The sequence below is a fragment of the Vanellus vanellus genome (genome assembly GCF_965231255.1).
Source record: "Vanellus vanellus genome assembly, chromosome: 1".
Taxonomy (NCBI): domain Eukaryota; kingdom Metazoa; phylum Chordata; class Aves; order Charadriiformes; family Charadriidae; genus Vanellus; species Vanellus vanellus.
The window spans coordinates 147,790,098-147,815,088 of NC_138905.1; the positions used below are offsets into that span (position 1 = coordinate 147,790,098).

At 37.8% G+C, this 24,991-nt stretch overlaps 1 protein-coding gene across 1 annotated transcript in view; it reads right to left on the reverse strand.

Moving 5' to 3' along the window:
* The window catches only part of GABRG3 (gamma-aminobutyric acid type A receptor subunit gamma3), a gene marked incomplete at both ends in the record, with an annotated part of 332,566 nt that overhangs the window by 297,463 nt on the left and 10,112 nt on the right, over positions 1–24,991 (reverse strand). The window contains one exon of the mRNA XM_082498342.1: positions 14,684–14,751. Within this exon, the coding sequence (XP_082354468.1) occupies positions 14,684–14,751 (68 nt within the window). The remainder of the gene's footprint in view (positions 1–14,683; positions 14,752–24,991) is intronic.

The window sequence follows — 24,991 nt, forward strand, 5'->3', positions numbered from 1 at the left end:
TAGAGCACATTACTCAGGACTGCATCCAGGCGGGTCTTGAAAATCTCCAGAGAAGGGGACTCCACAACCTCCCTGGGCAGCCTGTTCCAATGCTCCGTCACTCTCACTGTAAAGAAGTTTTTCCGTGTATTTGAACAGAACTTCCTGTGTTCCAGCTTGTGCCCATTGCCCCTCGTCCTGTCACTGGGAACCACTAAAAAGAGTCTGGCTCCATCCTCCTCAACCCACCCTTTAGATACTTGTAAGCAATAATAAGGTCTCCCCTCAGCCTTGTCTTCTCCAGGCTAAAGAGTCCCAGCTCTCTCAGCCTTTGTTTTTCCCAGTTTATTTGTTTGTTTTAAACTAGTCCTGAAACAGATATAGTCAAACAACAAGCAGGCAATCCATCCTTTGAAAGCTTTTTGTCAGATAATATGTATGTGGATTTCCAACACCTCCTCTACACAGACACAAAAAAGCTATGTGGTAAAATTAAGATTAATTCAAGCATTTCACTAAAGATGGAACTACACCTCCATCTGATACACTACCAGTGAAGGATGTCTTTTAAGTCTCAAAGCTACTTTCACTGGACATCCCAGAAATCCACGACTGAGCTATTAAAGAAATCAAAACACTTTTTTTAAACAGTGACAGGATATTAAACCTTACTTAAATCATGCTTCATTGCAGAAGAACTTATATCTATCAGCTGCAGGCAGAAGAAGATAATAAAATGAGGACAAGACAGAGTGTTCCTCGGTTGTGTATGGAAGCAACACAAACTGGAAGTCCCTGCTTTCTAATTCTCTTAGGAGATCCCATGAATTTTGTAGATTATGTCAATTTACAGTAAGCAATATAAGGAAAGCCCAGAATTTCACTAAGTTCATTTCCATATGCCAAGAAATGTATGTCAAGGGGATTAATACTCACTCATCTTCCTAGATGTTTTGTTTTGTTTTGTTTTGTTTTTCAGAAAAGGAGTTTAAGAAAAGTCTCATCATACTCTCAGAGGTAGAGATTAAATTAAAAATTCATAGCACCTTTAGGTGCTTGAAACAAGGTTTTCTTGGTTTTTTTCAGAGTATTTTCCATTAGGCAATATATAATACCATATATTCAATACTCATCAGTTCGGTATCTATTGCACTGCTGGATATCAGACCACAGAGTGTCAAATTAGGTTCTTAAAGAGAGGAAGATCCAACTAATAGCCATTCTGAGAAGTTTGCTATAAACATCTTGTAACTCATCCTACCAAATTTTCTTTGGCAGAAGCAGGATCTAGTTCTATTGCAACAGCATTCTGCTGCTATAACCTTCCTGTTATCTCCCTGCAAGCACCCATTGGTACTGCAATAGCAATAAAGAGAAATATGCTTTAATGAACAAAGAGTCCTAGATCAGAGAAGCTTTGTGTATGCTGGAGGATAAACTGTTTTTGCATAAACATGGTGGGTTTTGCATAAACATGGTGGATTATCAAGAAATGTAGGACTGCATTAAGCTTGAGTGCAAGTGAGCAAAAAAGTCAACCATAACTGACTTTTCAATCTCAAAAAGTCTTTAAATATAACTTTTCTGAATGCTTTCCTAGTCTTTTATGTATAAACCAATCTATTACATGCCCCTATATTGTCATTTCTGTAGATAAATAAACAGAGTTCAAAATATTAGTTCCAACACAGTGAGCTCTGAGCCAAAAGACCATCTTAGTTCCCAGTAATTATTAACTATTGTTTGCCACTCCCTTTGAGGACCAGGAGAGTTTGCTAGTGCATTTCACAAAAGTTTAATGTCAGAATAAGAATGGTAAGGAATATGGGGGCTATGCCTGTACAGTTCTTTTAGATTAAGCAGATCCAGGCCTAAGCCTAGATCATGTGGTCATCTTTCCAGTTATACACTGGCCCTGCATGCTCACTCCACCTTCAGAGTGACTCAGTTGGCTGCTCAGATAAGGCAAAATAGATGGACTCTAGTTCACAGCTGACAGCCATCCACATAGGCAGTATGAATATATCAATGAAGATGCTTATATTCAAATTCGCACACAGCTAGGAAAAGGAATATGAGCGTGGTCTTGAATTCCCTCTTAGACTTTAGAAGAGCATGAAGCCTCTACTAACAATGTTTCTATCCATTCTCCATGGCATGCCCCTTTTCTTTTCACCCTGCTCTTTTTTTACCTCCAATCCTGATTTCTCCATACCCCAACTCTTCAGTCCATTCCTATTCATTACAGTTACCCAGTCCTCAGTCTTTTACCCTCTTCAAAATACCCATGTATCTGTCAGTTCTTCTCACATTTATTTCTTGCATTCCAGCACCTGATGCTACCCCTGGCCCCTTGTCTGTTGCATCAGGTAACCCTCCTCCATGCTGCTGCAGTGCAGCAAGATCACTAGAAGCATACGATACTGTTCTTTCACATCAGCTGCAGCACCTCAAATGTAAACTCTTGAGGAAATCTGGCCTACACTCACACTGAAACATATGCAACACAGGTGGAATCAGATACTTAAGCTGCTAAAATCTTTTTTCTCTGCAGAGCATGTGCAAACAGACTTGCAGGCAGATTTTCACGGTGACAACAGAAGGCATCTCTGACATACAGGAAATGCACCATTCTCTCTCTCCCTCCTCCCCAGAGCCTTGAAATTTAATGTCCTTTCTAACTACCATGAGGTGGTAAAGTTTGGGGAGAGGTGGACTGACGCTCACTTTTGAATGTGAAAAAAAACGCTTCTTCCTATTTTTGTTTCAGAAACAGCCGAACCACTGTCTGAACCGCTTTTGGCAAATAAAAGTTTTGTCATGGATATCTGCTGTTGAAATGTTTACCCCAACTCTTTACAACAGTCAGCTGAAACCCAGTATTTATAAAGAAAAATATTATGCAGCTGTTCAAGTAGATTAAAACATCAACCCCAAGTACTTATACCCTGATTTCACATTTTTACTGCAATTTTATAATCCAGGAAAATATTTTACTAAGTAAGGCTAAAATTATATACAGTTTCCTAAGTAAAACTAACCCTGTCCTGCTTCTCCTCCTGGAAAATACTCAATTAAAACAACTGGAGATTTAGCCCATGGAAGAGCTTCAGATTTCTGAACAAAAATGGAAGCTGAGCCTTGTAAGGTTCAATTAGACACAGAAATAATGAAAAAGCACTTTCAAATCCAGTTCCTGACTTTGGCTTCCTTATGATACTCAGCATAAATCAGGTCACTTATTTACGAGCTGACAGATTTTCGTCATGTCCCTTATTTCTATTTAATTAAATTTTTCATTGCTGGTTTGTTTGTCATTTTATTCAGAGTGTTACAAAGACCCTTGTAACTCTAGACCTATGGAAAGTTTAAAATTTGAGATATGCTAATGTATTATCACAGACTATATATATATGTACAGGCTAAGATATATCAGCAACAGCAAAAAAAAACATTTCCAGGTACATGAGACCTAGGAAAGTATGGCAGGGGTTTTTTGTGAGAAATAAATTGATGTTTATATTTTTCCTCCTAAATAAGCTTACCCTTTTAATCTGCTGATACGGTCTTACTTGCACAATGCCAGCAAATGTAACTGCCAGCACAGGTACTTCTGTACCCAAGAGTTGTACCCAGTTGCTGATTCTCCAAGCACAGTGGGCTTTATGAGCAAAACGTTTTTACTCCATGCTCTAGCTGATGGCTTTTCTGGTGAGGTATTTTGAAATAGGTCACAGTTGTAAACACTGCTATGTCAGCAAAAGTTTCATGCACAAATCTGGGCTAAACCAAAGAACAAACACAAGTTGACCATTCAACATATCAGCTATCATTGTTCCCATTAGCTAGAAAATTCACATGATAAGTTTAGCCAGATTTTTTGGAAATCCAAAAGAAACTCCTAAATAATTATTTTAATCTGCCTTTTCATAGTTTGCTAATCTATTTGTGCCACAATCTGTGAAAAGCTTTGTGTGCTAGTCCAGTTAGGCAACTTCCAAAATATAGGTCCAATTTAATTTTTTAAGGCATTCTCCTAGGCTTCCTACATTTGTTTTCACTTTCCTTCTCTTTATACCACTCTTACAGTACTATCCAGATGGCAAAGAAATGCTCAGCCATATTTACATAAATACAGTTTCAGACACCAGAGAGTTAGAGAACACATTGCAGGGAAAATAATGAAGATAAACTTAGTAGCTTTCAGGTAAGTGCAATCAGACAATCTTGCAGTCTGTGTTTTTCTTTTTTAAATACACTCTACAAGCAGCAGCCTATGGACTAGCACAGATCCACACACTTCCATTTATGTTGATGCAGTCAGCCATCTATGTCAGGTGAGAACCTGGGCCCCCGGTGGAATTCAGAGCACAACATGAGACATTAGGCAGATCCTTCACTGCTGTATGCATCACTTGTTTATTTGGCCCCATCAGCACAGAATAAATTGCCCAATTTACTGGTGTTTCACTTTGCACTCTCCACGATAGTGCAAATGAAAAGAAAAGACAGAAGTCAGTGAGGATCCAATATGTTCTACTACCAAAATGAACTTTGAGTTACTTTGGATCTTATTATTAGCCTCCCAGTGTGGAATATTTTAGGAGAATGTGGCTCAAATTTATGCCTGGCATAGTTCCAGTCACTTATTGAGAGATTAATTTAGCTCTTTTATTGTTTATGCTGTTTCACACATTGCACATAGGTATCAGTACAAGTCAGGAACAGAGACAAAATCATTGACTGCATTTACCTAGATCCCTATGTATGCCCTAATTGAATCACAAGAAAAATGATTGCATGAACTGAATTTATCCAAAATTGTTAGTCTGATTTCAAACCAGCATTGAGAGGAGAGGCAAGCCTACATTATTCTGACCAAACAATATAGCTTGATAGCTCATCTCAGTGTCTAATGAAGTAACGTTTGCATAATGCATGAAGTCCAATTTAGGAAAATTGAAACTGCTTTGCCTTAAAGATGGCCAGATGTTTAGTAAGCACGTGATCAAGTGACAATTTCACCCAGAGAAATGAAGACCAAGACTGAGGCAGATAAGTAATACAGGAAGAAATTTTTCATTTCCATTTGCAGCGGGGAAGTCCAGCAAACAGCTTGGTGATCTCAAGTCTTAAATTACTAAAAGCAGTAAAATTAAGTAACTGACATTATTGGACAAAAAGATGTTTTATTACAATATAATAGTCTCTATAAATTGAAAGAATAAGGTCATACCTTTCTACAGTTCACTGTTTTGATTGCCTTGTAATTCAACCTCAACCTACAGACCTTCTAGGTAATGAAAAAACCATACTGTGCACACTGCAGTAAATATACCTCAGGGAAATAGCTACCTGAAAAGCCATTTGAAAGCACAGAACTATGAGTCTGATACATGGAGTGTGTGTAAGCAGATGGCAGTTATTTCTTTGTCTGTTAACCGACACACTTTACCAAACATGAACTATCAGCCAAAGCTCACTATCCCTTGAGTCCACTAGCTACTGTTTCCAAGAATGATTTTGAGAGGCAAGGTCTGAAAACGGAGGTAATTTATTCTTGTTGGGTAAACAGTACAGCTAGGAAAAAAAAAAAAAAAAAAAAAAAAAAAAAAACCACGAAATCTTGGGCACTCATGCCCTTTTTCTGATCTGAGAGAGACATCACAAACTTCAAGCCTGTTTAGATGAACATGTTCTGGGTAAAAATAAGTTACATTAATTAACGTACAATCAAGTTAAAGGTTAGCATGTACAACTGAATCAGGAAAAGGTGCAGCAGACAGGAAAAGTGACAAGTAGTTACCACTTGCAGAGGTTACCAGGAGCACAAGTTTTACAGAGACATAAAACCAATGCCACTATTGAGCTTGTGCTTGTCCATATTCAACACAATTGTGAAATTTAGATTCCAGGTTTCTTCTTTTGAAGGTTTTAGTAATCTCTCTCAAGGATAAGGACCAGGAGGTCTGAAATAGCATCGCTGTCTTGTGAAATGTTCTCAAAATAGTAGCCAATCATTTTTGCCTTTCCTCCTCTGTCACAGTTCACTGTGGTGCATCATATTTGTTCTGTTTCTCCCATGCAGTCTTCACAGGAACTTTTCCCTTCAGAGAAGAATATTAATACTGAAGCGGACTACATGACAGTGTAAGCATCACTGTGTCTATGTCAAACATGATGAAGTGTCTGCATGACCAAGGGTTTCTCCATTTTTCCAAATATACCTTCTTTATCACAGCTGGCCTAATTTCCTTCTTTCAAAAGTTACTTTTTTACACCTCAAATCGCAGCAGGTACAACAATACTATTATTACAAGACTAGAATTCCTATGAAAGAATACTTACATAAGGTGCCAAGACTTATACAGATTTCTTCTAGATTTCTAATCCCACCTAAATCAAGTATTCACTATCTATGCAAGGAAAATGTAAGTGGAGCTCAGACTGATGTAAGTATTTTACAATCACTGAAATTTATGGTAAGTTAGGCACTGTAAGAAAGCTTGACACCTTCATACCTTTGTGAACACGGCCCTCAATCTGTCAAGTCATATGTATGAGAATTACAACAGGTTCCTGTAGCTAGGTATTTAATACCTCCCATGATTAAGTTCCTCAAGCACTTTTGAAAATTCTGTTCTTGCAAAGTATGCCAAACGCAAGTCAGAGAAAGCAAGAAACAGTTATCCCTGCTCCCAAGTCTCCCAAGGAATGTAGTTTCCTAGATAAGCTCCAAGCACACACAGCTAGTCTTGGGGTAAGCAAAGGAAACAGTCAGAAAAGAGGGTAGCAGTTTTTTCATTTAAGAATCTCACAACAGCCTTGAGAATTTCATCTCTTAGACCCCTGAAAGTTCCCTTATCTCTACTATTTAAAACTTAAAAAAAAAACTTTGTAAAATTATTATATTAACATTAAAATATTTGTTGCTATTCTTAATGGAGTGTCTCTACTTCACTGTAATACCTATGATGTTTAACCAAAACACATCCAAAACGCTACGGTTAAAATCGTCTGCTTCTCTGTAGTATGCAACAAGCTAATAATAGTTAAAAAAAAATCTTCTCACCAAATTTCTTCAGCATTCAAGGGTTGCAAATGTCATTTTTGGAAGTAAGAAAAAACACGTTTCTGGAGGAAAGAGCAGTTTTAAGGGCAGAAAACAGCTTGTCCAACACCTGCATCTTACAGGTCTAACAAAAAGCAGATGCACAAGAAGACAGACAGGGAGAGAGCTTTGAGGAAGAAATCTAAGGTATAAAGAACCCAGAATATCACTATTTTGGGCCACATAAAAGTCCCTTTTCCAGACTGATATATATAAATGAAGACTACAGTGATTTAAAAGGAGAAAAGTGTATGATGTTAACAAAAGCATGGGGGTGTTTGGGATACAGATACATCCCTGCACTCTGCAGATTTTTTTAATTGCAGAAACCAAGCATTTGTTTTATTCTTCAGTTCTACAGAAATACCTTGTCTGTACCAGAAAAAGCATGCCTGAGAGTACTTAAGAGTCAAGGGATACCATGTTCACTAAAAAAGCTTGAAGGGAAATTAAATACATTTCTCTAAACCTTATTTTTCAATGATAAGGCAATAAAGCAAATTATGTCCAATTAGACTGATGAAAAGCTCTCATGTGGAAAAAAATTAAGATACGTGGGTTCTTCTGGGATTTATTCATTGCAAGAATGGTGTGAAAAATGAAGGGCATTGTTCTGATATTTAAATGACACTGGTGAATAATATTCATTTTTTACCAACCAAAAAACATTAGAGAAACATGAAGACTCTTCTGTGACCCAATTAGGAACAATATGGCGTCACACTGTATTGAGATATTCCTTCCTAACTACAAGCACATTTATAATGCCACTAGAATCACTCCATGGATGCTGCAATGTCTCGGTCTGTATTCCCAAAACTTTATACCATGAAATTTTACAAAAAATTGTCATTAGGACTGCTCTGTTATTTACAGGACCAATCAGCAACATCCATTTACTTCTTGGGTAAATCCATCAGTGAAAGAACTAAGGAAGACCAAACTCTCAAAACCATGGTTTAAATTATGTCAATATCATGCAGGAATCCAATAAACAGGTCGACACAAAAGTAATTACTCTTTCATGGAGCAATCATGGAAAGCTCAAGCTCTAAAACAAAGTTGATAAATGCTTGACCACTCAAAACCTAAATTGATTTAGGCAAAGAGACACGCAATATACCCTAAGGTAATTCAATATCTTTTGCAGTAATTTAGCCGTAGCTTTTCTAAATTAACTTTCCCAAATGTTGGCAATAAAGAAAGTGAAGCTATGTAGCACTGGATAGACAAGGAAGGCAACTGTTACTTTCAAAAGGAACTGTAACTGCATACACTTACTCTAAAGCCTAGCGTCTGTAGGCCCAAGAAATAGCTTATTGAAGTGGGAGAAATCAAGCATAAGAATTAGCATCAGGATGGAAAGTATTTTCTTTCCATACTTTGTACAAAGGCAAACTCATTTGCTCAAAGATGAGGTACCTGTTAGATACTGTAGCACTGTTCAGCTATGGAAAAAACATTCAGTCCAGCTGTTCTTCAGATATTTTTGCAATGCCTGTCACTGAGCAAATGAGACATTTCATTGTCCTATATTACTGAAAGTAAATTGCTCATTTGTTATACACCTTTTGAGACAGCACTAAGGCCAAGTTACCCGTATTTGACAATCTGCTTGAACTCTGATAAGACAGACCAGCAGACAGAAGATCAGTCCCTTACCAAAGACTTGTGACAGAAATTATCATTCCTCCAAGAAGCAAACTGGATTTCCTGCCAATGTAGTAACTTATTGCTATAAGTATTTTACCGCTACACATCACAGTACGCAAGCTTCGTTACAGAAAAATGAACATTATGCTAGTCCATCCCATTGCACCTCAAACAAGAGAAGCCTAAGGCCTTTATCCAAGCATCTCTCAGCTAGGTCATGTTTTAGTTACACAAAGTGAGGCTCTAAAGGAGACCAAAAGTAGAGGCTGCCAAGGTGATATGTGAAAAAAATCAATCCATGCTCATTTTTTCCCTCCAGCTTCCTCCCTGCCACTCAGTTTCACTTCTGAGATTATATTAGCCTCTCACAAGCTCAATGGTGGAACAGAAGTCATAAATAGACTCAAGTTTCAGCTTACTAATACTACATCCCAGAAACATTTTCTTAGTGAGGCACTGACTTCCGGAGCTTGAAAGAACAAGAATGAGTCTCTATGTGAGATGATTTTGATTTATCAGCAAAAATCCATGCAGCTTAAAAGTTTTCTATAATTCATACCATTTTTATCATGAGTGATCCAAATTTATTGACAGTCGACCATAATCTAGCAGACTGTTTAAGTGTATGATTAGTATCTTAGTCCTCATAAATGAACAGACTCACTCAAACTAAAACTTAATCCAGGACTGGAGTGTTGTCTTAGGTCACAGAGCAAAAAAAGCAGCTTGTAAAAATTGCAGGGAAAAATACAAAGATCACAAGGAATTCCATTATTTTAGAGAGGATCTGAACTCAGCAACTGGAAAACTCAGATTAGGTAATACAGTGAGATACAGTTAGAAAAAAAACACTCCAAGTTAACAATGAAGAACAGGATATGGGCTTGTGCTGAAATGGTGTCTAGAATTATCTTTGAGAAGAAGCCTGTAAAGGAAATATTTGGGGCTACAGAGTGGGGTGAAAAACAGATGAAATCTGGATTTAAATTAGCTTTGCATTATTATGGAAAGATTCACCAAGTTATGTTTCTATAATTGGAGATGCTCAAATAATAGTTTTAAATATCAAGTAAATAGACATAGAGACTAAAAATATGCAAGAATTCAGACTTAAATATAAGCTCTGAATAATATTTTAGACAAGTCTCCACATCAAGACTATTCTTTTAAATACCTATCATGTCTAGTGGAGAAGCAAAATAAGCATGTGGGGACTTTGAAACTTAAGTTCAAAGAATTCTATCAATACATTAAGGGGCAAAAAAGAGTAGATTGCTTTTATTCTACAACACTTAACTGAACAAAAGGGAAATACAGCATCCATAAAGATATATGACATAGCCTGGAGAGTGGACAGAAAAGAATGAAGTGATGAAAGACACCAAAGAAACACTCTATGAATTATGTTTTCAGATTACCTAAGAATAAAGAGATGAGCATATATTCAGCAGATAACCAATTAATTGTTTTATGAACAGGTAAATTCAGTTTATAAGCTTGTTTCTCACACTCTCTCTTCAACATACTTTCTGTACAACTGCATTAAAATGAGGTTCCAGTTGCTAAAACCATGCAGGTGTCAAATTCTTCCTTCACTAGCAACTTGTGCTGCAGCCTCAGATTCCTGTAGCTACTCATTTAAGGCTATATGTGTGTACACACAAACACGCAGATTTTGATGCTATTGAGATTTAATAGTCTATGTAATCTCAGTGTGTTTACATGTCTGTCTCACAAAACTACTTATAGGGGATTTTTTTTCCCATCAGTTACATCTGATTCCCACTTTGCATATTGACATGTCCTCTCTCCTTTTTCTGTTCTTTTATACACAAGACTACTGCTTATCTGCAGAAAACCAGGCTACATTAAGATACATTAAGATCTAAGTTTTATAAAGCAACTGATAAAACTTTGTTGTTGTCGACAAGAATTGGGCTGTTGACAAAAATTGGAGCATGGATTCTAATGAAAAAGTATATGCTTCCTGGACAGCATTTTGAACAGGAAGTGTTAAAAAAAAAAAAAAAAAAAAAAAAAAAGACACTAAGGTATGAAAACAGAATCGTCTGGAATTCATACACCTGCTTTAAAATATAAAGTGGGGAGTGAAAATAAAAACAAGATTGCAGATGAATTTTCAAGTTTAAAAAACTCACTTAGAAGATCCCTAACAGCAGTGGAAGCATGTTCATTGTGATTACACATATAACAAAGTTTTTTTTTTAATACAGAAAAGTTGAAATAAAATCTTGCAGTAGATATGGACGGATACTGTATCCTACAACTCAGGGTTTCTAATGACATTGTAACATGAAATGACAAGTTGCAGATTTCTGTAACTTACTTTATGAAGAGATGAAAACCAACACAAAGGGATATAACATGTTTACAGAAAGATTTAATTTGGCTTTTTTCAGACCATGCCCCAAAGGAATTTTCCATGTCACAGATAATGGAAGAGTCACCACTGTCTATCCAGAAAACAAGTTTCTATTGTCATCATAAAGATGTTATAATGATGAGTCTGTAATAGAAGAGCATCTACATTACCTTCTCACAATCACTCCTGTTTTTTCTGGAAATCTTGAGGCTCTAAATAGATACTTTTGAAAGCAACTAGGAAATGAAACACTGGTAAGGCCTTTAGTGGAAGTGGCATAAAACTTCTGCAAACAGTCTGGAAGGCAGTTTAAGACATATACTCCTGTGGATTATGCCACCTTTTTCACAGAGTAGACTGCAAGCCTTTTTGAAGGGATCCCTAACATTTCTTCCCCTTGTGTCACTTCCAGCCTCAGCCTAAGAGGATTTCTTTTTCCTCAGGGTGACAAGCATTCACATACAATTCATCTGTCTGGTAGCAAATGTCTTTTTCCTGACTGTTAAAGAAACAGTTAGATATTAATATTCATATTCAAGTCTAATCATAATTACAACAAAGTTATTGACATCTGAAAAGCTTTGCTTTACAAAATTGGCTTGAACATTCAACTGAACACTTGTTGAATAGATAACTTAAAGAAAATTATTTTACTTCCTAGGTTTCACTCACAGGATGAAAAGCGCTGATGAAAACTGATAAGAAAATATACCTGCAGAGTTTGATCTCTAGAGAAGCTCAACATGATTTTCCATCAGAAGTGCTGCAGATTAAGAAAAAAGTGATAGAGCTAAGGACTAAGTTTGGAAGTACACAGCAGGGAAGTCCTCCTTGAACATGTTGATGATCTCACTCTTGAAATAGAAGAGATGGAAATCAATGTAATCACCTTTCTTTTGCTCAATCAACTACCATCTTGACAAGTTGCCTTGACAGAATAGCTCAACTTTTAATAATAATTTAGGGCAGAAAAACTATAAGTTCCTTTCCTGCTGAGAAATACAGCACATATAGATTCTCACAAGGATACTCTTATTTTTCTCCTGGAATACTGTTCTTAATGCTGTACACAATTTTCACACACATTCGTCTGCCTTTGAGAGTTCAGTTATATGACAGGAATCAGACTGAAGATGGTCCCTTCCTTCCTCTTCCTCTGCCACAGGTAATTTCCAGCTACTGTTTCTGTTGTACCCATGCTCCAGCAGTTCACAGGCTACATGAAAAACTGCTTACTTAAAAACAGATTATTTTTTTAAATTATTTTTTTTAATTCAAAAAAAATGTGTAATTTGTTTTTCCAGTAGAGCACCACAGAGCTACTGCATACTGTAGCCAAACTGTTGGAATAACACAAATGGGGGGAAAAATAGCTCCTCAATCAGTTCTGTCATAGTAGAGACAAGTTATCATACGGCACCATAGCTTGTAGGTTTGTGAGGAGGACTTCTCATCTTCATTGTAAATTTGAGACTGCAAGCTCATTTCTGCCCTCTCATGTAAGTTTGGACACACTCCGAAGTAATAGAGCAAAAATGGAGCTTTTGGACACATAAGTTTGCTACATTTGAGAGCCCAGTGTTAATTTCCTATATTGATAATGACATTTGAGGACAGAAATAAAACTCCAAAGTGCTTAGCTAGTTCAGATTCAGTTTCAGTGGGATACACTGTCCATAAACGTATCTGAAACAAAGTCAATTTCTATTCAGAAGTTTAAATATAGCTTTAAGCAGACTTGAGTCCTTAAAACTTCAGGTACCTACATTTTATATTTCATCATTATTTTATTTATTGTTCTGTTCTTACAGATTATACATGGGTTTTTTCAGCTGTAACCAAGAAATATCTCTGTGCCATACACTCACTATCTTAATAAAACTGTTGACTATCAAAGAGATACAGTATGCATTTTTAAAATTGATATCTTGGTGCATCTTTCCATCTTGGTGCCATAAGATATCCTGAACTCAATGTTAAGAGATAAGTAAACTAGTCATGTTTTGACTGTGCCATAATAATCTTCCAAGAACAGCTGGTTCCTTCTATTATTTTTTTCTTCTTCCTCCCTGAAACGGTTTCGATAAAGTGCTTTCTTAATTATTATTCCACATACATTTCCAGCACCCCAAAATGCTACTTGCAAGCTAATTCAGAGGGGCAAAGAGCAAAAAGACTTTGAAAAGTAAGTATCCTCACCATTGCCCGCATTGCTTTTGAAAAGATTACCCATTCCTAGAGTATACATAAATGCAAGTCAGAGGACCATAAGGAGAATAGATCTTCCAATAAATCATTCCCTGGACAAGTTATTTTGGTACGCAGTCAGGGAAGGGCAAGATAATTAGCTATTTATTAGTTTGAGAATGGAGCAGGTACTCCCATTGCCTGACATTCAGTGCTTTACATGAAATATTACCAATACATTTCACACTCTTTGAATATGTGTCCAAGTTGTTCCTAGCGCATAATTTGCTCTATCTTTACTCGCCAGATTTCCCATTGCCAGGGGGCGTAAGAGTCTCTGACCACCCAGTATTTGATTCACTGCAATAATTTACATTCTCCCACATACAGAGGCAAAACCAAACAATCAGGCTGAATGACCACCTTTCAAATATAAGAGCTTTTGTTCCAAAAATACAAAACATACATGCAGTGCATTTATTACTTTCTTATATGACCATTGTACACAGCAGCCTTTGAATGTTATTGTGAAAAAAAGAAAATCATTGCTTTGAAGAGGTTAGTGTAAGAGTTTTAAGTAAATTAAGATATTAACAAGTCCTCCATTTCCAAGCTGTATTAAGAAAAAATTCAGCCTAGTTTACAAAGAGGAATACTGTGCTGAACTCAAACTTGAAGGTGCACAAGCAGCCATGGTAACCCATACCTCCATAGTTACATAAATACCCAGCTTGCTTTCTAAATCTGAATGTGTTGCTGCAGAACTGAGGTATACCCTGGAGTTAAGACGACCACAACTGACCAACTGTTATGTTTTGCCAAGTTCATTATTGTCACACTATCACACAGACTCTTTCAGTTTCTCCTGCCTTTACATACGCAGTACAGCTATGTATACTTTTTTCAAAATTATACTTTAAGGCTAAAGATTGTTGATAACTTAGAGAAAGAAAAGCAACCACTGCAGAGATGATGAATTTCAAATAAATGTACTGATAGTATGTGATGACTCCCATTAACTCCACATTATGAAGCTCTGTATATTTGATTGAATCTTGAAACATTGATTCAAGAATTTTCCTGATAATAGTTTTGCTTCATACTTATTTTTTCCTAAGATGGCTATTTTACTATTCAAGATCTACCAGCATTTTGTGGTAGACAACACAGAGCATAATATTGCTTGTAGGTTTGTTCTTCTCTTGAAGAGACAGAAAAGGGTCATCTGAAAAACAGAGCTATAGCGAAAACAGAACTAAATCAACAATCAAAACAACTTATCCCAGTGGTATTTATTGTCTCTTTCAAAAGCCATTACTGATGCCAAGACAAGCAGTCCAGATAAAAATCTGTGTTAGCAAGTCACTTACCATATTTATAGATGATACAGGACCAATGCTGTTGACATAAATGTCAACATCAATAACTGTTGGTTTTACTGTGGAGAAAAAAAAATAACATTATTTTGTAGAAAACATAAGTAATCACTTTAAATATTTTCTTCCCCAATAACTGTAAGGTCTACTCTTCAGGTAGAACTACTGAGAAATATGGATTATGTATTTTTCAGGAAGACAAGGTACTTTTTCTCCTACCCAACAAAAATTGCAAATCACAGCCTGTATCACTTTGTCATCATGATCCCCATTTATCTCAGCAGAAATTTGTTAAAGAGACTTTCAGTGCTAAGCAGAGTGGCTCAAAGTTAAAACCTAAGATGACTGACATGAAACTAGAAATAATACAGCATATCACTTTTCCCCATTGCCTCAACACACGTGTCCTCTAGCACGTGTGTTCCACATCAATAAATCTTTCCAGATTTCTCATCTCATCAGCCCTGAAATCATCCTAACTTGGAACAAAATCACTATGAAATCCATTTAGCTAAACCTAAGCAACTCTTCTGCTTTCAATTTAGACTCATTCCCTTCAGCCCACCTTGCCTTTTCACTCATTCATCCAAAGGTTTTTGAATTTGATTTGGTTTAGTCAATGCAAGATTTTCCATGTTTTCACACTTCCAAGATTTAATAGCCCAGGACAAGCTCTGTACTCCTTTCTTTAGCTGAGACCACTAGCATTTATTTTCCTTTTAGCATCCTTGGTATCAGTGTACTTGCTGAATATTATTCAGATAGCTCTTACTGGTGATGTAGCCTAACTCTAAAATAATGTCACTCTTACACTGAAAGGCACTTTTTTTTTTTTTACTTATACTGCCCTCTTTCTGACCCCACAGGGTATATATTAACCTATAAATTGAGATCTAAATTGTTGTTTTACTTTCTCCAGAGTTAATTGACCCAAAATTAAGTAAGTATAAATCCTGTTCTAACCTGCATAGTCAGAATTGATGTAAACTTGGCCCTAGCAGGCCAACAGCTTCTGTTAGACTTTTCCCTTTCCCATAGAGGCACCTTCCCCTCTCCACGGTCTTCAAAAATCTCCAGAGAGCAATTCAAACCACTGAAGTCTGGGAACTACGCTGAACTCAGGACTTTTTTGCAGCAATCCCCAAGACCCCTAGAATGAGGAAATCATCAGCCACTCAAAACCCAGAGAGCTTTCTTCAGGGAAGCTACTGAGCAGTGAAGTAAGGTACAGTGAAATACCACAGTTCTGTGGTATTGCTTAGAATCATAGAATCATAGGGTTGGAAGGGACCTCTGGAGATCATCTAGTCCAAACCCCCTGCCAGAGCAGGGACACCTTAGAGCAGGTTGCACAGGAACATGTCCAGGCAGGTTTTGAATGTCTCCAGAGATGGAGACTCCACCACCTCCCTGGGCAGCCTGTTCCAGTGCTCTACCACCCTCAAGGTAAAGAAGTTCCTCCTCATGTTTAGGTGGAACTTCCTATACTCAAGTTTGTGCCCGTTACCTCTTGTCCTGTCAATGGGCACCACCGAAAAGAGCCTGGCCCCATCCTCCTGGCACCCAACCTTTAAGTATTTATAAGCATTGATCAGGTCCCCCCTCAACTGTCTTTTTTTCCAGACTAAAGAGACCCAATTCCCTCAGTCTTTCTTCATAAGAGAGATGTTCTAATCCCCTAATAATCTTTTGTAGCCCTTTGCTGGACCATCTGCAGCAGATCCCTGTCCTTCTTGAACTGGGGAGCCCAAAACTGGACACAATACTCCAGATGCGGCCTCACCAGGGCAGAATAGAGGGGGAGGATGACCTCCCTCGACCTGCTGGCCACATTCTTCTTGATGCACCCCAGAATGCCATTTGCCTTCTTGGCCACCAGGGCACATTGCTGGCTCATGGTCATCCTGTTGTCCACCAGGACTCCCAGGTCCCTTTCCACAGAGCTGCTCTCCAGGAGGTCAGCCCCCTATCTGTACTGCTGCATGGGGTTATTCCTCCCCAGGTGCAGCACCCTACACTTGCCCTTATTGAATTTCATAAGATTCCTCTCCGCCCAACTCTCCAGCCTGTCCAGGTCTCTCTGTATGGCGGCACAGCCTTCTGGTGTGTCAGCCACCCCTCCCAGCTTTGTATCATCAGCAAACTTGCTGAGGGAGCACTCTATCCCCTCATCCAAGTCATTAATGAATATATTGAACAGGACTGGACCCAGTACTGACCCCTGGGGAACACCACTCGTCACTGACCTCCAACTCAACTCTGCGCCCCTAACCACAACCCTCTGAGCTCTGTCTTGCAACCAGTTTTCTATCCACCTTACTGTCCATTCATCTAACCCACTCTTCCTAAGCTTCCCTATGAGGATGCTGTGGGAGACCGTGTCAAACGCCTTGCTGAAGTCAAGGTAGACCACATCTGCCGCTCTTCCCTCATCTGTCCATCCAGTCACACCATCATAGAAGGCTATCAGATTAGTCAGGCATGATTTCCCCTTGGTGAATCCATGCTGAGTACTTCTGATAGCCTTCTCTTCCTCCACGTGCCTTGAGATGACGCCCAGGACAATCTGTTCCATCATCTTTCCAGGGATGGAGGTGAGGCTGACCGGCCTGTAGTTCCCCGGGTCCTCCTTCTTGCCCTTTTTGAAGACCGGAGTGACATTGGCTTTCCTCCAGTCCTCAGGCACCTCGCCTGTTCTCCAGGACCTTTCAAAGATGGTGGAGAGTGGCCCAGCAATGACCTCTGCCAGCTCCCTCAGCACTCTCGGGTGCATCCCATCAGGGCCCATGGACTTGTGAATATCTAATTGACCTAACTGGTCCCTCACTAGATCCTCCTCAACCCAGGGGAAGTCTTCCTCTTTCCCCGTTACTTTCTCCAAGGCCTGGGACTCCTGAGGGCTCGGCCAAGTAGTAAAGACCGACGCAAAGAAGGCATTCAATAACTCCGCCTTCTCCGCATCCTCTGTCACCATGGCTCCTGTCTCATTCAACAGTGGGCCCACAGCTTCTCTGGTCTTCCTTTTGCCTCCAATATACTTGAAGAAGCCCTTCCTGTTGAGCTTGACATCCCTTGCCAGGTTTAGTTCCAAGGTGGCCTTGGCTTTCCTTGTTTCATCCCTGCTTATCTCAGGTGGGTAACAGTTAATTTGTCTAAACCTTAAGAAGCCATCCAGCACAAAGATGAAGATAAACAGGAATCTTCACATGTAAAGATGAGTGTCCCACAAATTTCAGACTAACGATTAGATGCTGAAGAGTTTTAAAGTACCTGAAAAGATAGATGGTTCTGAAAAAAATAGGCAGGCTGGTTTGTCATGTAAGACTTTGGTATGTACATATCATTAGGAAGACTAGATGTAATGCTGCAAAAACAGACATTAATGTGGATACAAATAGTGGTTAAAGATTATAATCGTTCTCTCTAATTCATTAAGTACCACATACTTTTTTGACTGCATATGGTCAGAACATCCAGGATTATTTAAGGCCATGGTTTCAAATTGTCTGAAGTACTGGCTTATAAACTTGGATCTTCCCTTTAGCAAAAGAAAATCTGAACTCAGCTGAACAAGCACAACTGATTAATGCAACTCTAATTGTACCCAGCTAATAACTAAATAGGAGTCTAGCAGCTTCTGGTAATGAGACTTGCCTCAAACTGCAGTAATAAATGTCATTACATAGGAATCGGTAATAGTGGGGAACTACATCTAGCTCTTTTACCAAGATAGAATACATGGAATAAAGAGCTCTGATCTTTTTAGGGCTTATGTATGTATCTAGCTGGAAGTTCAACAGTAAGGAATTCTGGTGAACATTAATGGGACTAGACTTAGCAATGCAAATTGGCATGCCATTGAATCTTGGCAGGATCAGGGACAAAGTTCAGGACCAGAACACAGTGCTTGGAATCCATTTTTGTTTAATCATTGCAGTTAAGCATATAAATAGATTATAAGATGATAATTTCTCCTGAATATGTTGGGCCAAGTTCTCTTCCAGTGAAAAAAAAATGAAGCACTGCTTGCTAATGCTAAAGAGAATTTGGTCTTATTCACATTAAAGGTCTAACCTTGAAACAGAAGAAAACTAAGCAGCAGCCACTTCCATCAAAATAAATCAGCATCTAGCCTCAGACATTCCCAGTAAAATTCAAATTAAAAATAAAATAAATAAATAAATACAGGTAAACTGTTATATCACTACAACAACAAAAAAGACTTAAAGTTCCTTTCAAAGATATATTGTTTTCCTAGGCAGAGGCAGAAAATACAATTGTAATACAATTGTATGGTAAATAAGTGTTCAGGTTTTGAAAGAAGAGTACAGTTCTTGTGGCATGTGGGCTCTCATGGATATAAACAGACATAAACTGGGAGAACCATCAGGTATAAATTTTAGATTTGATATCACAGGATTTTAATTCAAAATACCAACACAATGAGGCAAAGATTTTAAGATCATTTTATCCAAAATGCATTATGAAAAAGAAAATAAGTGAGTCTTAAAGTTATCATGTCTTATTAAGAAGAACTCAGTTTCAGGAAGAACTGAGTTTCATAGAAGACATAAACAGTTACATTACCAATTATTTCAGGGCCTGATCAGGTTTTCTGTATACTACATGCATTTGTAACACTCAGCTTATGGGCTGATTTAAGCCACACATGGAGCTACTGAGCTGCAGAAAGAGCCTTTTTTCTTGCACTGAGAAAGTCCTCACAATCTGGTTGATTGAACAACGAAAGTGTTAATACCTCACTAAAAGTTAGCAATAAGATTACAAATGGATGCTCAGCTCCAGTAGTGTTTTGATATCGGCATCAGCCCTAAATAGTTCTAAAAAGCTGCCCAAAATTTAGAAAAATCACCGGCAGAACCATGTGTATAACATACAGGTTGTTAACAAATGTACCAACCTTCTCAAAGTTCTTTGAAATATTCTTTAATATATGGTAGTTAACTTTCTCTAAAAGACAATGCATGCACACCCAAGTAACAGCAGTGTTATGCTGTTACCCAGTGCTATCTAAGGTTAGCTAACTGCTTATCACAATCTTCAAACATGTTGGGTTTAACAGAGGAGGCAATTTATCAAGCCAATCAAAATATCTGCAAACAAAATTAAGGTCTCGCCAATACTTAGCTAATAGTCCCCATCTGATCCAAATGCCATGGCTTTGAGGCAGACATTGTGTTTATATTCCAGTGATCCTTGTGACTATCAAATTGCAAGGACACATACGAGTGAAATTTCTCTACAAACTGCAGACAGTTCAAAAGACTCCTAGCCATAGGAGTCATGAGTTCAATGCTGCCTGCAAAGCTCACTTAAGAAGCCAGGTGAACACTTAGACAGTTAGTGTAAAGCTAGGTCAGACATGTCTAGACAACCACAAAACACAGAAACAGCTAGAATAATGCCATGATCGCAAATACCCATGCAGGGCAACAATAGGATTTGTGTAGTCCTGCTTCATAGATTTACTCTGGTGAAATAAAAAGTACATGAGCTTGAATCCCATTAAAATCCATGGAGACTTTACTCTTAGACATACACAAGTTGATCATGCATGTAAAAAATTCAACAGATAAATCAGGAGGGAATTTCATGTAGGAAAAAAAATCTCCAATAAGTTCCTGACATTTTATTACACTTTTTTTAGGACTTTAAACTATTCCGTCCTTTTAAAATATCTTTTAATTTTTAATAGATCTCTGCAATTCAGAATTGATGCTTATTTCATGAATGAAACCACTTTGTATGCTTCCTACAGAAAGCTTCCTCCACATTTGAAGTCTGTCCAAATAGCATTTATGTTCCTGAACAAATCATAAATATTTAGAATTATTTTTTAAAGTTTAACGTTGAGAAATGTTTTTATTGGAAGCTTATTTAAACATGAGTAGAACCAGCTGAGCTCTCTTAAATTTTAAAAAAAAAAAAGAAAAGAAAATTAATTTTTGTTGATAGTTAATCTTTCTTACATTGTTCAAGCAAGTCCCAGATCTAAGTTATTCTGGTTTTACCCAAAACAGCGGTGGTAAAAATATTAGGGATCAATACACACATATTTATAGAAGCAAAGCAATTAGCACTAGGTTTTTAGAAGGCATGCAACCACATAACAAACACAATAGGAGCTCTGTTCCAGAAATACACAGCCACTTGAACTCTGCCTAAGTTCCACGAGACTTCTGAACACCAAAGACTAACAAGATTGGCTCTACAGTAATGAGATATTTTTTGAAATTACTCTATAATGATATTTTACATTATCTCATTAGTGCATAAATTGCTATTTTTAAATTGGGAAAAAGCTGTAATAAATCATCACACAGTTATCAGTAACCGTAGTAGTAGTGATTATAGTGTTAATGTTTACTTTGCGTTAGTGATGATGACTATTAATATTTTCCTACACGAACTTATAGGTGACATCTAATTACCTGTTTGTTCCTGTTAAACAAACTGCTATGCTAACAAGTCACTTCTCAGGGATAATTGTGGTCAGCTAAAATTTCTATATTTTGGGACAAACTACCACGTTTGAAGAAAGACATAGTAACAGGGATTGTTGAGTCATCATCCCTGGAGGCATTTAAAAGATGTGTAGATGTGGCACTTAGGGACATGGTTTAGTGGTGGACTGGGGAGTGTTAGGTTTATGGTTGGACTCGATGATTTAAAGGTCTCTTCCAAACTAAATTATTCTATTCTGTGATTCTACGAAGGCATCAGTGAGGAAAATAAAGACAGACTCATTCTTCCATGCATAGAAGAGAATGGGCTTGAACAACAGATAGAGACCAAAGCCCTCCTCTTGCTACAGCCAGAGAAACTCTCACAGAACTGTCATCTCTGTGTTTTAAAATCAAACTAGCAAAATAGGACTGCAAATGAAAATCAAAAGCATAATCAAAAATTGGGTGCAGACTTGAAAGAAAGTTTGGATGACAGCAATACCAGGATGAGAACAGAGTCTTCTGAACAGGATATTTTATTCGCATGCTAAGTTTTGTTGCCATTCTGTCCTGGAGTGTGAATGACAGTGTGCACATAAACGGACTCCGTCCATTAACTACGCATCATTTTTATTTGTATCCCACCATCACCATCAATCAACCTTCAGCACTTTCAGTATTTCATTTACCTTTCTCTAATGCACAAGCTGTAATTTTTTCAGTATTAGGTTGTTTAGGAATGAAAACTGTAGATCTGAATGGTTAGGCTGGTTTTATAATCAATCCCTAAACTTTCCATTTTTGTTTTACTTATACTCACAGGAGGGTGGGGTTCCTATGTGATATCATAAGACTGAACAGTAATAGAATTTGTTCCTGCAAAGTCTAGCAAGCGAGCAACCAAGGTCTAGATGAACAATAGCAGTCATAAGAAAACCATGCAATTGCAAAAAAAGAGCACCAATATTTTAAAATAATATGTGCAGAAAGTTTTCCTTTTTTAAAGATGACAGAATAATTTATTAGTCTGTGCCACAACCTCAAAATGGCAACTGTAGCACTGTACATCTGCCCAATTTACAAATACTTGCTCAGAACCCTCTTCAATGAAAAAAAAAAAAAGACTTCTAAATACACTTCTACACTTGGTAGAGCCAACATAGTCTAGGTTATTACAGTAGGAAGGAGAGAGAAGGAAGGGATTTTCTTACGGAACTAATATCTCAGACTTTTCCTGACTCTTACCTAACTTTCAATCTGTGGTGTCCTGAAAGTCTCTATGCTATATTCCCAAAATCCTCTCAGATTTCTTAGGTGAAGTTATGGAAAAGAAGAGAAAATAAGAACTAGAAGCTGCTACATGTAGTTTTGGCTCTGACAATTTAGACAAAGAGTTTGGGAAACATGAACTGTCAACCAAAGTTTCCCAGCTATAGTGCCACTCAAAAAAAATATTCAGGCTAAGTTTGTATAAAGCCATTTCAGCAAGTAATCACTGTCAGGAAACAAAACTCTGAATAAGAGTTATCGGTGTAAATGAATTATTTACATTCACAATGAGATGGTTGTATTGTAAGGGAACTCGCTGTTAAGGTAAAATGCCTCTCTCCAACACAAAAGCAGTATTGTAAACCCAACAGACTACATGCAAGACATAAGTATTGCAAAGATACAAGCAGCTCATTAGAAATGAGACAAAAGAGCAGTTTCAGCTGCAAAGAACTGTATTACTTTGGTTAAATTATGAGATTAGTTTCAGAAAAACAAAGTGTGTGAATACTGAAATATTTCTATGTAAGCTTCAAATTAAAGTGTTGCTTTCCAGCATTTGATTTAAATTAGGTGTTCTAAAAAAGTGAAACAAAAAAGAAAAAAATCAAACCTGTTAAATAATAAAAAAATAAAACCACATTTATTTTTTTTAAGCAGAAACATTAAACTGGATTTATTGGAATAAAATTTCTCTCTGTATTCTTCTAGTATGACACATAAAGAGTTTTACCTAAGAGAAGGATGAGCAAAAATTAGGGTGTTTCCCTACTAGTTGAGAAGCTAAGAACCAATCCAGGTCAGAAACGAAAGTCAGAAATCCCCCTTTACTCAGCTCCATGGTTATGCAATTAGAAAAGCAGAACGTAGGCATGGAAAAACTCAATGTTAACAGGCTAACCTAATCAGAAATGTTCCCATGATAGATTTTGAAAGAGCCTACGTTTGATGCACTATCCTGGCACCATACAAGGATTAGGATTAGGTGGAACTAACCTATTTATTTATGTCATGTTTCAAAACTCAAACATGGATCACAGTTTTAAAAAATCTAAAACTGGGACTTCGGAGTCCCCAGAGAGTAGTTTACCCCTCACTTGCTTTTTATATTCCAGAAATGTTCATGGAAAAGCCTGCAGAAGAAAGCATCAGTTACTGAAGATGCTAGAGAATTAAAACTCCTGCAGACAATCAAGAAATCCCTTCTATCCTCCCACCTAGAACAGAGATTGCTCTCATTTGCATTGAATAGCAACCCTTTCCTCAGGAATATTCCTCTCCTTACATAGGTGTGCTTATACATGCATATATATGGTATACACCTATGTATATATGGTATACATATGTACATATACATATACTCATGGAAATAGACAGTTAATGGATTTTCAGTTTGGCGGCTGAATCAGAACAAGTTTTCTGAAATAAAGACAATCCACTTTCCCACAAATAGAGAACAGGAAGTATCAATGAGAACAATTAAAGCATTTCTGATTTTTTTCTCGTGATCTGTTTCAGCTCCTGAGCTCTCACTGTATTCAACCATTTCCTAGCTGAGTCTTAGCCACAGCACTATGCATCCTCACCAACAGGTTATTCAAGTTTCTTCTTCCATATAAATTAGACTAATCTCCACAATCTTCTGCAGTGCCCAACACTACAGAAGTTGGATCCAGGACTAGGGCTTTCCCCTCCTGAGTGCTGCCATAATACAAACAGAAGTTACTCCCTCTTTCCTTCCCGTTGTGTAGTACCTTTACACACTGGCTAGCTCTCCGGGTACAACTGTCTCTAATCAATCCCTAAGTGACAACTGTCTCTCAATTCTTCCTGTTATAAGATGCCGCCTGTCCTTGTCTCTCACAGGCTACCATGAAAAAAAGACTTACAGCAGAAAGTAGTAATTTGACCTTGCATGACAGTTTACAGCTTTCTCTGCACTATGATCTGGGAAATATTTTGATCTGTGAGGCAATAAGCAACCCTCTGTGACCACATATGGGGCAACCTTGCTGGAGCTAATCTAAAGAGTATCAGGTGTGGCAATCAGAAGCTAGCAAAAATAACTTGACAGACAGAGTGGCAACAGCCTGTGGTGCACTTTCTGGGTTAATTTCTATGTGGCCTGCTAGGAAGGCAGGTCAGACAGAAGAAAGGTTGTGATACAGCTTCAGAACTCGAGGTTTTCATTAGGACTGTGCTTGAAAACGCACATCTTCAAAAAGCAACAGAATGAAAGTTGTGCCTGCTCACCCTGCAGATCTGCTCCTTGCATACACTGAGAAACTGCTTAAATTAGTTAGAGAATTTTTAACTGCTTAAAAAGAGAGCTGCTGTTAAAACCCGTCAAGCCAGTACAGTAAAGCATGTCAGACAGTCTTCTGTGTTTGCTGGCACAAACGACCCACCTATTTCTACCAGCTACACTTGTACAAACCTACTCAAGGGACTCAGAGTTGCACAGGTGTTTGTGAGACTGCTCTTGTCTTCAGAAGTTTGCCTAAGCGTTATAGATACTTGAAGAGCAAAGAAAAACAGCTGGACTCTCAAGACAGCTAGAACTGTC